Genomic DNA, 17,473 nt, shown 5'->3' with positions numbered 1-17,473 from the left:
AGCCTCCCCTGTCTGTATTCATGGAGGCAGTGCCACAGTGTGCAATGAGAACATCACACAAACAAGCAAAACAAGTACACAGCAAGGTTTTTCTAAAAGTCAAAACACTTCTCTGTGTCTTTTGATGTGTTGATATTTCAATCTGGTGAAGTGGATTTCCTCCTTTCTGTGTGATAGCTTAGCTGATTTTTAATGCTTACTTCAGTTCTATGGCACTCCAAAGTCTCTTGAGATTAAATCTTATGTCTGAATTGATACAACTGTTATGGTTATGTACACAGAGAAATTGAAAAGTTCTCCAACTGACTACTTCATGAGTGGCCTCTTCAGTTTTGACTGAAAATAACCAAGAGTTCAAATGAAGAGAACAATTCTTCTCTGAGAATTTGTACTATGTGCTGTATCTTTCCCACACTTGAAAGCAGGTATATTTTGCATAGCTCATGACCCACGAAGGGACAGATGACAGCGACAGTTTACAGTGCTTCTAGTAAAAAACAGTGTCTAAAGTAGCAATACATGAAGTTTATCAGACAAGAATTTTTATACTGTTGCTGATTTTAGATGTTAGTAACACGGAGAGGCTCACACTGCAGTAATATCTGGGTATTTGTATGCATTCACTCATGTAAATTTTATACATGGAACAGATCCTCAGTTAGAGACAGGTACTGGAGAAGGGAATTGCAGAAAGATTTTTAAGGGATCATCACATGATCCAGCTAGCCTGTGACCTTTCATTTCTGATGCTGTCTGCAATAGCTGAAGGTGATGTTAAACCTGGGCCCAGCCCAAGTGACTTGTCCTTCTGTCGTGGGAATCACAGGCAGTGCCAGGGACTGGCTCTGGAGCCTCCTGATCCTGCCCACCCTGACTGAGACATGACTCCCTCCTGCTCACATCTTACCCCAGATTTTGGATAGCACTTGTGACAGTCATGGCCCTGTGTCACAGCCAGGCTGCTTCATGCATGAGCTGCCCTGTGAGGACAAGCTGAAGAGGTGTCCTGGTGAAGGACACAGCAGGGTTGTCAGGGCAGGTGCTGAGCAGAAGGAATGTGCGTGTGAGGAGAGAATAAAGTTCTGTAAATATGTAAGGAAGAGAGGGAGAAGACACAACAGACCTGTGAGTTTATCAGAAGCGGAGCAGGGAGGATGTTATCTGAAGGTGAGGATGGCAGAGTTTCACTAGAAATGATGGGCAGAGATTTCAAAGCTATCTGAGCAGTGCTGGCAGGATGGGGTGACTGCAGAGGTGGGGAACAGTGATGGAGTTTCCAGTTTCTGGGTCCTGATTGATCCACGGAGGCTATGGGGGAAACCACAGCAGGATTTAACAACCCCAGCATGGCTTAAACACGTGAAGCAAAGTGCTGCAGTCAGAAAACTTATTGGTTTAGACCCTTCAGAAATAAGAATCTTGTTTTGTGTTGTAGGACACAGGTGCAGAAGTGGTTGTCCAGAAGGAACTATTTCCCGGAGTGCAAGTAAACAATGAATATTTTGAAGAGGAACAAAAGGTCAATGAGCTGAAAAATGAAGTGGCTGAACTGGATATGGTGCTTATAAATGAGCAACTAAAAGAGCTGGAGGTATGGAAACTGCAAACCATTCCTCATTTTTAATGTAGTGGTACACTTGCAGAATTGTGATTCACTTGGGCAAATCAAAGCTGTTGCCTATAGCCTTATCTGGGTTTTAACTGCACAATTATTCAGTTTGTCTGCAAACATCATGCCTTGATTCATGTCCATGTAAATCCCATAGTTTGTACTGCTCTTCCAGTGTGCAGTGATACACCTGGGATTGCTTCCATGATGTGCTCCTTTGCCTGTGGATGAGCAGGAATATGTTTGTAGGTGAATCAGTATTTAGCTGTATTTCGTGTTGAAAACTGAGAGTCCTTAAGATCATCCTTTAATCCCCTCTCTCTCTGTGGTGGGCTTGATTGTAGAATTTAAAAACTGAGCTGGAAACGTGGAAAGCAAAGTCTCTGTGCCATGGTGAAGAAGCAATTCCCAATGGAACAGGATCAAACGGAGCAGAGCTGCAAACCATGGAGCCCTGCTGGGACAGGCTGCTCCAGGAACTGGAAGCTGTTAAGGCAGTGAAGCAACAACAGTGCTGTTTAATTAATGAATATCAGAAAAATCTTTTGGCTGCACAGTCCTCCATGAAAAATTTGTCAACAGAAAAAGATAACATAAAAATGTAAGTATAGTGGAGGGGTTTGGTTAAGAGGTTGCAGAACAAATATGGTTCTATGCTGAATTTTGTGACATGCTTCAGTAATGCTCAGACAAGAGTATGGAGTTAATATCCATTTCAAGAGAACTCTTAGGGGTTTGTAAGTTTGTGAACAGAGTTAAGCAGAAGAATTTCTGGTGGCTCTCTGCTATCCTTAAACAACATCTTCTGTCTTTATTCTTTAGGCAAAACCAAGAAGTAGTTGCTGGGCTAAAAACCTACGAAAATCCATCTTAAAATATATTTTTTGAAAATGTGGCAGATGTAAAATTCTCATTTTTCTTTAGGGACTCATTAATTCTAGTTTTTTTCTGAACTAAATATCTCTTTATTCTGAAAACTAATACTTGATAGGAAAAATTCCATGGCAGTAAGTATTACCAATACATTACCAATTCAGAAGTAACCAATGCACAAAAAATACTTACTGTGTTTTGTGAATTAGTCTTCAAAACACAGAGCTAGTTTGCATGGTAATGTACCAAAATAATTTGAAAACATTTAAAACTTATGAAATTGTTAATTTACAGCAAAGAGATTTAAAAAATATAATAAAAATCCATCTGCTAAATGTATTTTAGGTGGGCATTTTAAAATACTCCTGGAAATAAAAGATAAGTAGATTAATTTGGAAGAGTTTACCTTGCATGAATGGAAATTTCTCAGTTTTTTCTAACCAAGTTTTATCTTCATTGTCAACCAGAAGTTACTATAAAAATGTTTTATAGTAACCAGTTACTATAAAATGTTGTTAATTCACTTAGAGAACAGTGTGCTGATTTTTAAAATGAGGGTTACATTCTATATTAGTAGACACTGCAGTTTTAGGTGATGTTAAACCTAAAACTAGACAGAACATATAGTAGAACATATCTTTTTTGCACAGATATATGTGAATAGTGAGTGCTTTATAGATGTGCAAGAAATAACAATACTGCAGGGTTGGTTAGGGAATTCCTAAGAGAACATTGAGAGATACATGTGATTAAGCGAATAAAATTAGTGAATTGCGCTCTAAACAATGAAATTTGTTTACAAAAAAAGTCTCTGTATAAGGAGATTTCATTATTTTTAAACACTACTCATGTTTTTGCCAGGGGTCCTATGAACAACACAGTTCTTCTGGAGAAAATTAAGGCATGCATAGAGTCCTTACGGAAAGAAAGAGATGTCTTAAACCAGTTGCAAAGTCAGCAGGAAGTTTTATCTCAGCATTTGACATGCATGGATAAAGTGTTGACAGAGAGCCAAATGAGGCAGCTGGAGCACTGGTGGCAGCACATGGAACAAGCAGTGCAAAAGAAACATGATCAGGTTGTGGCAGAAATTGATGAATTTAACCTGCTTATGAATAAAGCACGGGATATTCAGAGGCTGATACAAGAACAGTATTTGCAAGCAGAGTTACATTCCTCAGCTGCAGGAAAAGCCAAAGACCCTCTCATTTGGACCACAGAGCTACAGGACATTAAACATGGTCTTTCTCTATTAAAAAGGAGGATTGAGCTGCAGATGAAAAGAATTTGGAGTGATCAAGAGAAGGTGGCTTTGGAGAACTCTATACAGGATTTGCAGAGCAAATTGGAAGCATTATCAGCACAAAAAACTCCTCAAGAGGATATTCAGACCACTGGTCCTGCTCTCATGAAACATGAAATGATGAAGAGGCTGAAAGAAAATATTTCCTGGGTCAAAGATTCACTGTCCCACCTTGACCAGAAAGCTGCACTTTTCCCCAGTGATGTCAAATCACAGATCAGAAATTGTCAGCTTATGAACACAGACATCCTGAACAGAGAACCTGTGATTGTATCTCTGGATTATGGGCTCCAGCACATCCTTCCCAGCTTGGAGCCAGAGGAGGTCTCTGATATAACCTTCCTTTTACAAACACTGAAGAGCTCATACAAGGCTCTTGTTTTAAAATCTGCTCAAAGATTGCAGCACTTGGAGCTGCAGCTGGAGGAGAGGCAAAGACTCACTGCAGAAATAGACAAAGTTCACTCTCAGCTTCGCAAAGCTGAGCTGATGGCCAGGCCTGACCCAAACCAAAACAGCACCTGCTCAGAGCTGGTGAGCCAGCAAGCCATTCTAAAGGAGATGCTAAAGGACATACAGGAAATAGAAGGGCTTATCTCATCCCACTGTAAAGAGAGTCAGGTCACAGCTGGGCAGCTGAGCCTGTCTGAACAGCTCTTCTTGATTGATCAGTTAAGAAGTCTGAAGAATAGAGCAAGGAAGACACAGAGGCAAATTCAAAGTAAACTTCATGAAGTAGAGCAAAAGACAGCTGTCTCCAGAGAGTTTGCTGAAGGAATAGCTTCATTGCAGCAGGATCTTGATGACCTGCAGGATGGTGAAATGAACCTGAAAGATGATGAATCAGTAGGTGCCAAGCAGGGACTGAAGGACAAATGCAAAGTACTGAAAGAAAAACTGTTAGCTTTTCAGTCAAGTTTGTCACAAGTAATGAAGTACAAGGAAATATTTGAATGTGTAGGTCTGAAATGGGACTCACTGCAGTTGGATGAATTGCAAACTAAATTTTCTAAAATTAAAAATAAAATCAAAGAGAAAATAATACACTTGGAAAATATAATTAAGGAATGGGATAAAATTCAAGGATTGCTAGATGAAATCCAGACTGTGACATCCACTGTAAGAAAAGAAGCTAATATCCTAAATGATAGCTCCAGCTCTTCTCCTGCTGAGAATGTCATATCTGCACAGATTCTATTGCAGGCAGTTCAGCAAATCTTGTACTTAACCCAGGAGGCAGCAAATCAAATAAACGAAAATGAGGTCTTTGATACATCATTCAAAGAATCCAAGAGGAAAGAAATAAAGAGCCTGGAGAAAAACGTAGAAGAATTAAAGCAGTTTCTTCAAAACTTGGTCTCTGGGCTACAGAATGTAAACAAAGAAGGTAGCCAGGATGAAGTAGAAAATATATTCCACATCATAAGGCATATTCAATTAGAACTCCAGCAGCCACTTGTGATAGACATAAACACAATGCAGGATGAAAAGCTGCGATGGGAAGCAATTCAGAATATGATGGAAGGAAAGTTTTCTGCTCTTAAATGTATAATGGAAAAAGAGAGGGAAAAACAAGAAGAGAAATCTCCTGCTGCTATAGAAATGAAGTCAGAGACACTTCAAGGCTGTGAAGCACAACTGAAGGCAGACATTGCTGCCCGTGTTGTAAGTATATTTAGTGAAAGTGAAGTATTGACATATGCCTTTCCCCAATAATTAGTCTGTGACTGTGGCATTTTTATTTTCGTGACTCACATCCTGATTTATTCTAACACCTGAATTGGCCTGTGATCATCTCCACATTGGTGGATAGGATAGGAATAGTGACAGAAACTAAGGATACAAAGAAAGTTGTGTTCACTTTGATTGTAGTCAATCAGTGAGGATTAGCACAAGAAAAGAATGGTAAAGAGGAGGAAGGAAAAGGCTTTGTTGAAATATTCAGCTGAAGAGAGACTGGGTGCAGTCATCTTGTGAGGCAACATTTTCAATAGTGACAACGATAAAAAATCCAAGCACCTTGTTTCTACAATAAAGAGAAGCTTTAGCAGTTGGGAGTGATCAAGAGGATTGGTGAACATAATTCCTGTTCTGAGGGCAATAAACACATGGGTTACAGCACAGCTCTGTGACTACATAAGTAGCAAATGTGTTTGCCACATGTCCTCCCTCACTTCCTCAGCCAAGTGAAAAATGTTAAGGCCATGTGGTGATCCAGAGGAGCACAACAGTCTTATTTTATTGTTCCTTTCTCTTTTTAATGCTTTCAGAATGCTCTGGAGGAGGCATGTAAGGCTGGTGAGCTTTACACCAAGGCCCTTCAGAGGGCTGCCAGGTTCCTGGAGGACTGTGAAGCTCCAGCCCAAGCTGCTGCTGCAGAGCTCTGTAGCTCAGTGGAGATCTGTCAGACTCCACACTGGAAAGAGGAAGAGTTCAACTCTGCAAAGGCTGACTTAGAAAACCTGCACTCTAGGTTGAAAAACCTAGTGAAGCCAGAAGACACAGTATGTCTGGAAAATGCTGCAAGAGAACTGATGGAAAGGAGCTTGGCATTAAGGAAGAAGGCTCAAAGAAAGGAAGCTGATGGGCAGAGGTGGGTTTAAGAGATCTCCATAGATCTTGTTCCTCATTGTGAGAAACTTGACCAAAAATAAATCCATTGTTTCTGCTCTGATAGAAATTCAGGTAGTCAGACATTCCAGCAGCATTCCTGTTGTTTTCAGGTGTGGTTGTTAAGGAAGGAAAATTTCCAGACAGTAGCCATATTGCTACTAATTTACAGTGCAGTCACTTCTTGTATATTCCAAAATATGTGGCTTGAATGAGGGTCATAGGGTGCAAGAGTCAGAAGAAAACACATTTCTGGTCTCTTGTGCAGTGCTGGTGGAGGTTGGAGTAGTTTTCTGAGGGTCCCTAATTCATGTTTTTCATAGGCTGTTCTGATGGCTTGGGAAAGGAAAACCCAAACAAGGCAGAGGTTGTAGTTTCCTTTTCAGGTACAGAAGAAATCTGGAGGGCCTTCAGATACATGCATAGAAAAAGTTAGGGAGAGTAAAGGATTTTTAAACTGCTTGATCATGATCCAGTGATCAGTACCTCAGGTATCAAACCTGAAGTGTTTAACAAATGCTGATTGTCAATAACTTGCAAACCAGTCAGGACTAGAAATTGATAAGGTTTTTTAAAACTTTTATTCTGTTGGTCCTTATGGTTGGAGAGAGAAACAACAACAATACATTTTAATTGATCCATTCATTGTTTCATGCAGGTATTTTGAAAAACACCAAAGCTACGCAGAAACCAAAGATAAAGTATGTGATAATCTTAAGAAGCTGGAAAAGATGCTTAGACAGTCTTTGTCTAAGATTCCAATGTCTTATAAAGAAGCTTTGGAGCATTTGGAAGAAAGCAAGGTAAGAAAGGCTCTGAAGAACTAGAAAAGCTCATGCAAAACTAATGCAGCTATGAATACCATGTGACATCATAGTAGGGAGAAGTAGAATTCTTTATCCTATATTTATGTATATGTAAAACCACAGAATATATTGATATATTTATATACTTGTTAAAATACCTGGTATAATAGATCATGTGAAATGAGTATATCTTATTGCTGTAGAAACGAGACATTTTATTTGCTGCATCTTTCTCTACAGTCTTAGCCAACAGAATTCTCTCATTATAATCATATTTTACCAGCTCAGTGGAGTGATTGCCATTTTCCTAGAGGATCCTAATCATGTTACTGAATACTTCATGAGTACTCCTGACTATAGCATTTTATTTATTGATGTGTTTGTTTTTCCTGTAAGATTTTAGTCTCCAGCATTGACTCTGCTGAAGAGGATCTGGTGAAGCTGAGGCAGATCTCTGGAGAGATGATGAGGTTATGCAGAGGAAGTGACAGGGCCCTGGGCAGGATTGTTACAGTGCTGTGGGAAAACTGGCTGGGTTTGCTTGAGGCAGCCAAAGGGCTGGAAATTACCTGTGAAGAACTAAAGCAGGAATGGAAATTCATCAATGAAGAGGTGAGTTTCTCAGCATCTGTAAGTTTGGGGGGTGGAGATGGGACTGTGAGTAAAATGGCCTGCAAAGGGCTGAGATCAGGGCAGAACATCATTTCCCACCTGCTGCTCAGTTACCCCACCCTTTCTTGAACCCAGAGTCAGAAAAGGTGGGGATATTTATTCAGTCCTCTGAACCCAGAGCAGCTCTGCCCAGGGTTATGTGTTTTGTTAAATCAACCTCGAGGTTTTGTCACACTTCAAAGGTTCAAGTTCTGACTGTGTAATTCCCGGTAGTCAGTCACCCATGTGAGTAAATGAATAATGTAACTTCAGCTGGTGGAACAAAAAAAGCACTTTATCTAATGCTCTACCTTGGTGTTTACTTAGCTGGAACGAGAAACAATAATTCTCGATAAGCTCCAGGAAGAACAGCCAGAAAGCCTTAAAGAGAAGGAAAAGGCCACCAGAGAGGAGCTGGTGGAGTTACTTGATTTTGTGAACTCATTTGAAGAAAACATCAACCAGCAGCAGCTCCTCTTACTCTTGCTTCTTCACCGGATAAGAAACATCCTGAATGCACCTGAAGATGCTGAGGGGGAAGCTGCCCTCCCTGCCTTGTCTGAGATAAAGGCAATGCAGGAGCGCTGTAAGAAGTAAGTGGTGTGAAACTTGTGTTGAAGGTATGAGAGGACTATTCACAAGCACAGGGTTTTACTGGATATCAAAGAATATATGAAAGCTGTCATGCACTTAAAAGCACAATAAATGCTCTCCTGGGTCAGACCAATGCTTCATCTCACCCTTCTGCTGTCTCCAGGGTGGGCATTGGGGAATGTTTAGAGAGCAGACCTCAGCCAGGCCATATGCTTTGTGGGCTGCAGTTTGTTTTCAAATGCAGTAGGAGTCAAGGAACAATAGTCAGTTTTAGAGGTTCCAAGTGCTTGTGATTTTTAAGATTTTCCGCTTTTAGCAAAATCAGACCTTGTGTATTTTGCAGCAATGCAACTTTCATCTGAGTGCCACTGTCTAAAATTCTCCCCAAATGTTTTTTTACAAATCTGATTATTGTATTCATCCGTCTCTGGGTTTGCTTTTGAAAATGGTAATATTTGTGAACAATATCTGCTCTGCAAGAATCTTCAGACTGAGAACCCCGACCTCTGCTATGTTCTCTGGTTTGGTCTTCCAAATTGCACTATCTGAGGACTCACTTTAAAGAAACTGAGATAAAGTGACATAAAACTCAGGTTTAATAGCAGAAGAACCCCGTAAATTACAGACAAATGTGGTTCTGGATATATACCTCCATAATATCTGTGTTAAGCATGCTCTTTGCTGCTACTTAGAGTCTAAAACAATGTATTCTTTCTGGTCATCTTGCATAGGTTGTACAAAAAAGCTCAAGACCATAAAGATTCTGTGAAAGCTGAGATTCAAGAGAGAAACAAGGTCACTGAAGAAATAAGTGCTGTGACAAATGCATTACAGAACGCTGCATCTGTGCTATTGCAGGATGCTGATGGAAAGGCAGAGCAGCTGGAGGTTGGTAACAGCTCTAAACCCATGAACCAGCATTGCTGTGGTGGGACCTTAGATTTGTCTAAAAGGGCTGGTTTTCTATTTAAAATTATTTAGAATTAGAAGGTAGAATTGTGCCTGCTTTTTTACTGAGTTCTTTGTGTCTAGAAGGAGATTTTCCTACTACAGGTGCTTTATGCCTGCTCTTTTCCCTCATATCCGAACTTTGCTACTCTGAGCACCTAAAACTCACCCAAAAGTGAGTTAAGACCTTGTTCCTGTTTCTAACAGCAATGACACAAGTAAATGCTATCAGCAGTCCCATCAAATGATCTCTTTTTAGCAGTATGTCACAGCAGGCCTGTTCCTTTAGGAAAGATTGAGCTGAAAGGATTGAAGAATTAATTAATTTTACATAGTCCAAACACAGTTAAGCCAAAATCTGCAGGGCAATTTCATCCCTTACTTCCAAAGAAAATCTAGTTCCTATGAAATTTATAGCATTAGTCAGGACTCCACTGCACCTATTGAGTGGAAATAGCTATTTCATTTTGAGATGACAAACCTGATTTGGCTTGGCAAAAGTTTTAAGTTCTCCTACACGGATGAAAAGGGGGAAGTGTTATTATATCATCCCTTAGGAGAAAATTGGGAGGGTTTTGATAGGTACCTGCTTTCCAGCTGAATAATCTGTGAAATGTGAACATGCAGTAATACACAGAAACCAGTTTACAGGGGCGTGCTTTGTTTTGGAGACAAGAGTTGTAACTGATTCCTTCCAGTTCAGGTCAGGGAATCTCTGAACTCCCATAAATATTGGCACAATCTTAATTGGGCCATTTGACAACAGCAGCCTTCTCCCTGAGAGAATGAGGCACACAGCTGTTTCATGGTTTTGAGGGCTTGAGTTTTTGTAATATCAGACCCAGTTGTTGTGGGATGACAGGAAATAAATCAATCTCAGTGACTTACATGTTTCTTCTGTTTGTGGCATTTGTGTGAAGGAAAAGATTCCCAGGTGAAGACTATGAATTAGTGGATTACCATTACTCCTGATTGAAAAAGCAAAAGCAGTTAATTTTAGTGTCTTTCATTGCCTGGTAGGAGGCTTGGATAATTTTTCCCCAATAACTTGAGTTAACATTTGAGTTTCTGAAACAGCTGAGCATGAGGGAAAGGAACCATAAAGCCAGCAAACAGAACATTCCAACTTGAAACTCTAGAAAACCTTCCAAACAAATGAATTTCTTCATTCTTCCTGCAGGAGGACTTAGCTTGGATTTTATTTCTAGGCCACAGGCTGTAGAGAGTTGTTCAAGTTTCTTTTATCTCATAAAACCTACATTCTTTGTGCAGAACTGGAAACTACTGTTTTGAGAGGAGCCTGCTGTGCTGCTCTGCGTAATTGCCTGAAAGCAGACACTTCAGCCTGAAACCTGTTGCTTTTTGTAGCCTTTGTCTTGTTTATAATAATGAAGGGATGGACGTTGGCTATTAAACTCTTTGAAAGGGAAAAAGGCACTTTTGGCAAAAGGGAGAGCACAAAGGTTAACATTTAATCATAGGAGCTCTTGAGATGGTCCCTTTGCTGTGGCTGTCAATGAACATCAGTGCGTCACTTCCCCAGCATGGAGCAGTATCAGGTTTAATTAATTCTTACAGATTGAAAAGCATCATTTCATTAAATGAGTCAGTATTGCTTAGAGTTTATCTGCTCGCAGAGGTGAATCAAATCAGGTTTGATATCACAAACCCAATTTTTCCAAACCATAATCATGGTAGGAAATATAAAGCACATTACATATGTGTGTATATGCACATATATGAGTACATATACACACATGCACTCAGTAAAAACTGGGTAAAACTGCTGAAGTTACTCTTCATTTTGTAGGAGCTTCAGAGTGTGATTGGCAGAGAGAGTCAAGCTCTGGAGGATATCATGGAGAAACTTCGGATCAAGTATTCTGAAATGTACACAATAGTCCCTGCAGAGATCCAGACACAGCTGGAGGACTGCAAGAAGGTATTGCACGACCTAGAAGAGAAGGTAACTGTTGATGTGGTTTTCATATTCATCTATTTGCAATGTATAAATCATTCCTCATGCTTAGGCCTCTATTTTTAGGATAATCTTATGATAAGCAATGTCAATATAACATTTTTATTTTTTTAAATTAAAAATGGACATGGCAGAATCTTTAGTAATGATTTTTAATATTATATGGATGCTGTTTTTATCCAATCTGACTCTTAAACTGGGAACTAATAGTCAAAAGTTGATTGCAAAGTTTGCATAGCTTAAATGAGAAAATATTTTCAGAGCTAGGTTAGACAAGGGCTTTGAAACAGGATTTTTAAAAAATGCAATTTGCACATGTGATAGGGTATCATGACATGGCTCTTTTTACCACCTCTGAAAACATGGTCACCTTCCTTTAAAATTTGGGAATTTCAATAACTGAATCCCACTGCATCAGATTTTTGCAATATATTCTGTCTACAAGGGATATAAGCAGTTAGCTGAAAGCAAAATTAAGCAAAAACTGAGTAATACTCTCAGTTTGGGGTCAAATTTTTAGCCTGATACAATTACCATCATTGTTACTTACTCATTTGTGTTATTTTAAAAATGAAAAAAAACCCCTTTCAGTTCTCATATTTCAGAAATAATAATGTTCAATCCTAAATTTTAAGGTTAAATCTCAGTTAATTTGATACAGTTTGAAAATTTAATAAACCAGTTTTGAAATCCAGTTACTTTTCAGTGTCTATCAAATGATTCATTTTATGTTACATAAAATATTAAGCAGCATATTAACTAAACCTTATGAGTTCTAATTTGGTTAACTTTATGGTTTCTCTTTCAAAATGGGACTAGTCTTTTCAGAACAAACAACTGGGAGGAGAGAGGGAAAGCAAAACAGTGTTTATGCTTTGGGGGTTTTTTGTTTTTTACTGTTTCATTTACCAAGATATAAAAGCACACATTACCTGTTGGAGTGAAAGAATGGTCCTGGAAGCTAGGTAACATTTGCTTTTCATATTTAAGTATTGGAAAACATTATAAATTACCTTGGAATTTTTCAAAATGCATTTAGGAAACAAAAAAAATCATGGTGGAGCTGGAGGTCAGTTCAGTTACATATTAGGAGATACCAGCATGTGTTAAATTGAGTTAAAATAAAAATATTTTAATGTCATTGTGCTTTCTTATAAATCTGCAAACCAAAAACATGAAAATAAATTGTACATTTGATGCCATTAATAATAAATTTTTATCCCAGTAAGAAGTATTGAAATTAAAATCCTGCTTTGCTGATGACCAGAGCATTGACAGACACAGTGTTTTTGTCCTGAAGAAATCGATGAAGTCAGAGCTTGATCTGTTTACTCATTTCCAGTTGTGTCACACCACTCATACATGATTTTCTTTTGTTTTGGAAGCTGGCACTACAATTACAGACAATTCTCCATGTTTGGTATATTCCAGGATAGTGGTAATGGTCAAGTGTTTGATGATTACAGCCTGAATTCCTTTCTCCAAAAAGCCTGAGGCACTAAGTGCAGACTGACTTCATAGATTTTGTGGTATAACCAGGAATATTTCAGAGGAGCCCTCTAGTTATTTCTGTATATATTTATTTTGATTAATGAAATTTTATCAATACAGCATGTGGATACTTTTTAGAGAGGTTGTGTTGAAATCTCTAAATGATCTTAATAAAATTAAGAAATTAGTAGATAATTTATTAACTAAAAGTGGTTTAATTCCTCATCCCACAACAAGGATAAAGTATTTCAGTACTAGGAGCTTCAAACTAAAATAACTATTAAATTAAAAATCTTTGACATCAAGGCAACATGAAACTGTTCAGTGTGCATTTCCCCATAAATCCTAGGGCTGCAGCAGACAAAGAGTTTACCACAATTTAATGATATCCTGGTGCTTGGCTGACCCTGGCAGCCAGCAGGATTTAGTGAGAAAAGATGTCACTTTTGGGCAAGATCAAGGACTTTTCTCATCCCTGCACTTCATCTCGTCCCTAGTAACCTGGTAGCTTATGCTGTGTTGCTCAGTCCTGTGCTCAGGCAATTACTCAACTTCAGCTTTGAGAGTTTTTCTCTTTCCACAGAAAATCAGGCCCTCCAGTGCACCAATTTTTCATTTCTGTGGAGTCCTGCAGAGTGAAATTAAGTTCCTCAGACCTTTCTATTTTGGTGATAAATCTCCAAGTTTATATTGAGAAATTGGCTGTGCATTGATGCACTTGGATATTCCCTTTTTTGTTACATGGAAGTCACTGCTGTCAGCTGAGAAATAAAGGTGTCATTCTGGCTTTCTTACAGCATAAATCCAAATGTGACCCTTGTCACCATGCAGCATGAGCAGCCTCTGTCAGAGGTGGGAGCAGGGTGAAGCAGAGCACCCAGGGAGCTGCAGTGCCTCAGTGCTTCTTTCCTCAGGGATTGCTTTTCTGAGCCAGGCACTTCTTAATGAGAGCAAATTAGTGAGCAACGTGTAGATGTTGAACCTGCTCATGTTAATGCTTCTCCCTGCAAGTGTAGCTCCATTCCAGTGTTTTTAACTGACTTGTCAAGAGAAACAAAAAAGAATTGGAATATTTTTGGTAAGGTGGTGCACAGAAACAAGCAGATCTTTGTAATCTCCCCCATTGTTTTCTCTTTGCTCTGTCAGGTTAGCTCTGAAATCTTGCAGAACTCTCCTCAGTATGTGCTGAAAAGAAAAGCAGAAACTATTAACAATGGCCTTCAAGCTATTGAAAAGATGTTACAACAGAAGAGTGAAAACATTGCAAAGGCCAAAGAAGTTCAGAAGGTAATCTTGCCAAAAAAATAATCTGTGGGTGTTAAAAGATTTTTGGTTGTTTTTACAGAGCCTGATTTAGCATAAAGTGGTCTTCCATTCATTTTATGTCTGTAAAAGGAGAAGTACAAGCAAGCATTTAACTGGTGGATGTTTATCAATTCTTTCTCACAGGAAAATCCATGCTTTTTTCAACTGTGAATCACACCAGTAGATGCAAAGTGTTCTGTTCTCATCATGTCTGTTCTGAAACCTTTGCAATTCATGTCCCATGAAGAACAATTAATGCTGCTATCTTTGAGCCTCGTTCTATTTCATTTCCCTTCTCTCCACATGCAGCAAATCTGGGATATGCTGGACCTGTGGCATTACAAACTGAATGAGCTGGATGCAGAAGTGCAGGATATAGTGGAGCAGAACTCCTGCCATGCACAGGAGCTGATGGACATCCTGGTGGCCCCCCTGCAGCAGTACCAGCAGGTCTCACAGCGTGCTGAGCGCAGAACTGCCATTCTCAACAAGGTACCTGCACATGGAACAGCTTTTTAAAAATCCAATCCTGTTAGAAAAGACAGGCTGAGGGCTTTGCTTCAAACATCACCAGAGGCTGTCAAATTAATAGAATCACTAGCCTGCTGTGGGAAGGCTGATTGTAGCTGGGGTTTCTGGAGGGGCTGTCCCAAAGGACTGGATCAAGCCATGGCTGAGGGGTTTGTATGGGGAATTCTTGCCCCTGGGTGGGTGTTGAGGTGGTTCTATCACTCTGCTAATGGGTCTATTAAAGTGCCATTGCCATATAAATTGTGACAGTGCCCCCATGAAATGTAAACATGCCAGCACCACAATTACTTTGGTGAGAGGGGATAGCCTGAAATCATTAAACTTTTTCAGAAAAATGGTTTTTATTTCACTATGCTAATTTAATTGACCATGATGCAAATGCATGCTGTTTTTTTAAATCTTGTTCATAGATGCATTTATCTTAGACAATGAAGCAATTACGTGTGGCTTTCTGTAAAATTCTGTCATTTCCTAGGCCACCAGCAAGATGGAGGAATATAAGGAGCACTTAAAGAATGTGAAAGATTGGATAGAAAGCACCAACAGTTTGTTAAGAGCTGATGCTCAGCACGACTCTGCAAAAAGCTTACACAAATATACTGATGAGCTCCAGGTAAGAGTTGATGAAGATAAATGCTCCTTTTGGCACTTGTTGCTCTGTTAAGATGCAGTTTTCCATTCTTAATTGTTACTGACATAAGTAATTTACCATTTTCAGTAAATCCTTTAAGTGGAAAATAGCTATAGTTTATAGTCATGAAATACAGGTGTTTTTAGTGCTGGACACACCTATCTTGTGCAAGTGCTGAACTGTTGTACAATTTCCAGAAATGTGTGATTGTCTTCTGTAGCCCTGCTGAATGGCTATGGTCAGTTTTTACTGCCTGCATATATAAGATTCTTTCTATATTGTATGTGAGCCAAAAAGGCAAAGTGCTTGTTTATTGATGTCTGTGTGTTAGATGGAAACTTTGAAGTGTGTTGTGGTTTGGAAGGCTGTGCTCACTGTTTTTTGAAGGTAATTCTGATTGATAATTTCAAAAATTGGATGTTTGTAATATTACAGGGAAGATTAAGGCCAGTGCCAAAAAACAATTCTGACAATTTTGTACTTAAAATTCAAGTTTTCTGTGCATCCACTGCTTGGCTTAGACCAAGTGAGAAAGCTGGTGTTCTAAACATAAGTTTTTGTAGTAAGACTAGTAAGAATTCTTGACAGGAAGTAGCTGGCCATTCTGGGCTGACATGTTGCAAAAGCATGTGGCCACAATGGGGAGAGAATGTGATTTCCAAAACCCATGAATGGTTTTTGTGGCAAAAACTTACTGTCTCCTGTGCTTGTGAAATGGAATGTTTTGTTTGTCCTGGGCTGTGAAACCAGTGGGTTTGGAAATGCACCTTGGACTTGCATTAGGGTGGAAACACACATTCAGTCCTTTCCTTCACACACCACCCAGACAAATGGATCATTTCTTGCTGCCCTCACTGTTCTTCATGACTGTGTTCACTGCAGTTCCTCCAGTTCATTGCAGGGGAAGAGACTTCACATCCCACACAACTGGCCTGATACTTTTTGGAGCATTTTGTTCCTTCTAATCCTTACCTCTATAACTTTAATGTTCAGCAGTGATGTATCAAACTTAACTCCTGTTTTGTCTCCAGATGGCTTTGGAAGACTCAGAGCAAAAGCAAAATCTTCTGCATGGTATCTTCATGGAGCTGGAGGAGCTGTCACCTGTCTTTGAAACTGACAGTGTAATGCAACAGCTGAATGAAATAGATGTTCAAGTAGCAGCTTTACAGCATGAGATTGCAGAGATTCTTCCACAAATCCTGCATGTGGCTGATGTAAGTCTGGGTGACCCAGAAGTGCCTTTTATCAGAGCTTCATCATATGTTAGGAAATGCAGATTGTATCACCTGCTTGGAAAACAGGGTGTAGTGCTGGGTGTTGTAGGTGTGCCAAGCAAGGAAATTAATTGTTTGGAAACAAAACTTCAGAAGGCACTTGGTAACTAATTAAGGTGTAAAGTTTGGGATTAGCACAGGAGGTAGGAGGAAAGGCTGGGAGCCTGGGTCAGTTCAGCCCAGAGAAGCTTGGGGTGAGAGGTTGATATTGCCTGCTGCTGTTTGCTGCTCCATGATGGGAGATGACAGCCAGGAATAGTCCAAGCTCTTCTTGGGGTGTTCAGTAACAGACCCAAAGTGTAACAAAGGAAATTACATTTATATAGTAGGAAGGATTTTAATTTTTTTTTTTTTAGTGAAATTGGTCAAACACTAGATCAGGGGCTCCAGGCAGGGATAATATTCCCACCACAAGAGATGCCAAATCTCAACAGGGTCAGACCCCAAGTGCCCAGGTCTGACCTTTCAAGGTGCCTTCCAGCCTAATCTACTCTGTGAGAGTTCACAAAGAGCTGTCTGTGGGTTCCTTTTCTATCTGACATAAGTCTCTTCCTACTGGAAGCTGCACCAGTGTAATTGTAGCACTTTCCTATTCTGATAACTATCACCACTGGAAAAATGTCTTCTCACCACTGGTGATTTCTAATGTGAATTTTTAAGGATATTTCAGTTCTATATTTTGGGTTTAAAACAGAAGAGATGATCTTGAATACTTAATTCCTTTAGAAGTTATGACTAAAACTAGTTTATAACAACTAGCCTTTTGAATGATAGCATCCATTAACATAGTCTGCATATGCTGCACTCATTTTTCAGTATTTCTTTTTCAATTTAAGTGAAAGACAGAAATTCAAGTTGGCTTTGGT

The 17,473-nt window shown here is 39.4% G+C and overlaps 1 protein-coding gene across 3 annotated transcripts in view; it reads left to right on the top strand.

The window, feature by feature from the left end:
* The window catches only part of SYNE2 (spectrin repeat containing nuclear envelope protein 2), a 175,497-nt gene that overhangs the window by 73,717 nt on the left and 84,307 nt on the right, over positions 1 to 17,473 (top strand). For all 3 annotated transcript variants that reach the window (XM_064422898.1, XM_064422899.1, XM_064422897.1), the window contains exons 48-60: positions 1,436 to 1,591; positions 1,954 to 2,210; positions 3,344 to 5,450; positions 6,056 to 6,378; positions 7,054 to 7,198; positions 7,598 to 7,813; positions 8,180 to 8,445; positions 9,178 to 9,334; positions 11,205 to 11,360; positions 14,010 to 14,150; positions 14,478 to 14,660; positions 15,175 to 15,312; positions 16,362 to 16,547. In XM_064422898.1, coding sequence (XP_064278968.1) covers positions 1,436 to 1,591; positions 1,954 to 2,210; positions 3,344 to 5,450; positions 6,056 to 6,378; positions 7,054 to 7,198; positions 7,598 to 7,813; positions 8,180 to 8,445; positions 9,178 to 9,334; positions 11,205 to 11,360; positions 14,010 to 14,150; positions 14,478 to 14,660; positions 15,175 to 15,312; positions 16,362 to 16,547 — 4,431 coding nt within the window. The remainder of the gene's footprint in view (positions 1 to 1,435; positions 1,592 to 1,953; positions 2,211 to 3,343; positions 5,451 to 6,055; positions 6,379 to 7,053; positions 7,199 to 7,597; positions 7,814 to 8,179; positions 8,446 to 9,177; positions 9,335 to 11,204; positions 11,361 to 14,009; positions 14,151 to 14,477; positions 14,661 to 15,174; positions 15,313 to 16,361; positions 16,548 to 17,473) is intronic.

This window comes from Passer domesticus, chromosome 6, assembly GCF_036417665.1.
Source record: "Passer domesticus isolate bPasDom1 chromosome 6, bPasDom1.hap1, whole genome shotgun sequence".
NCBI classification, from domain to species: domain Eukaryota; kingdom Metazoa; phylum Chordata; class Aves; order Passeriformes; family Passeridae; genus Passer; species Passer domesticus.
Note: the sequence above shows the minus strand (reverse complement) of the source record. Positions and strands in the feature narration are given on the sequence as shown.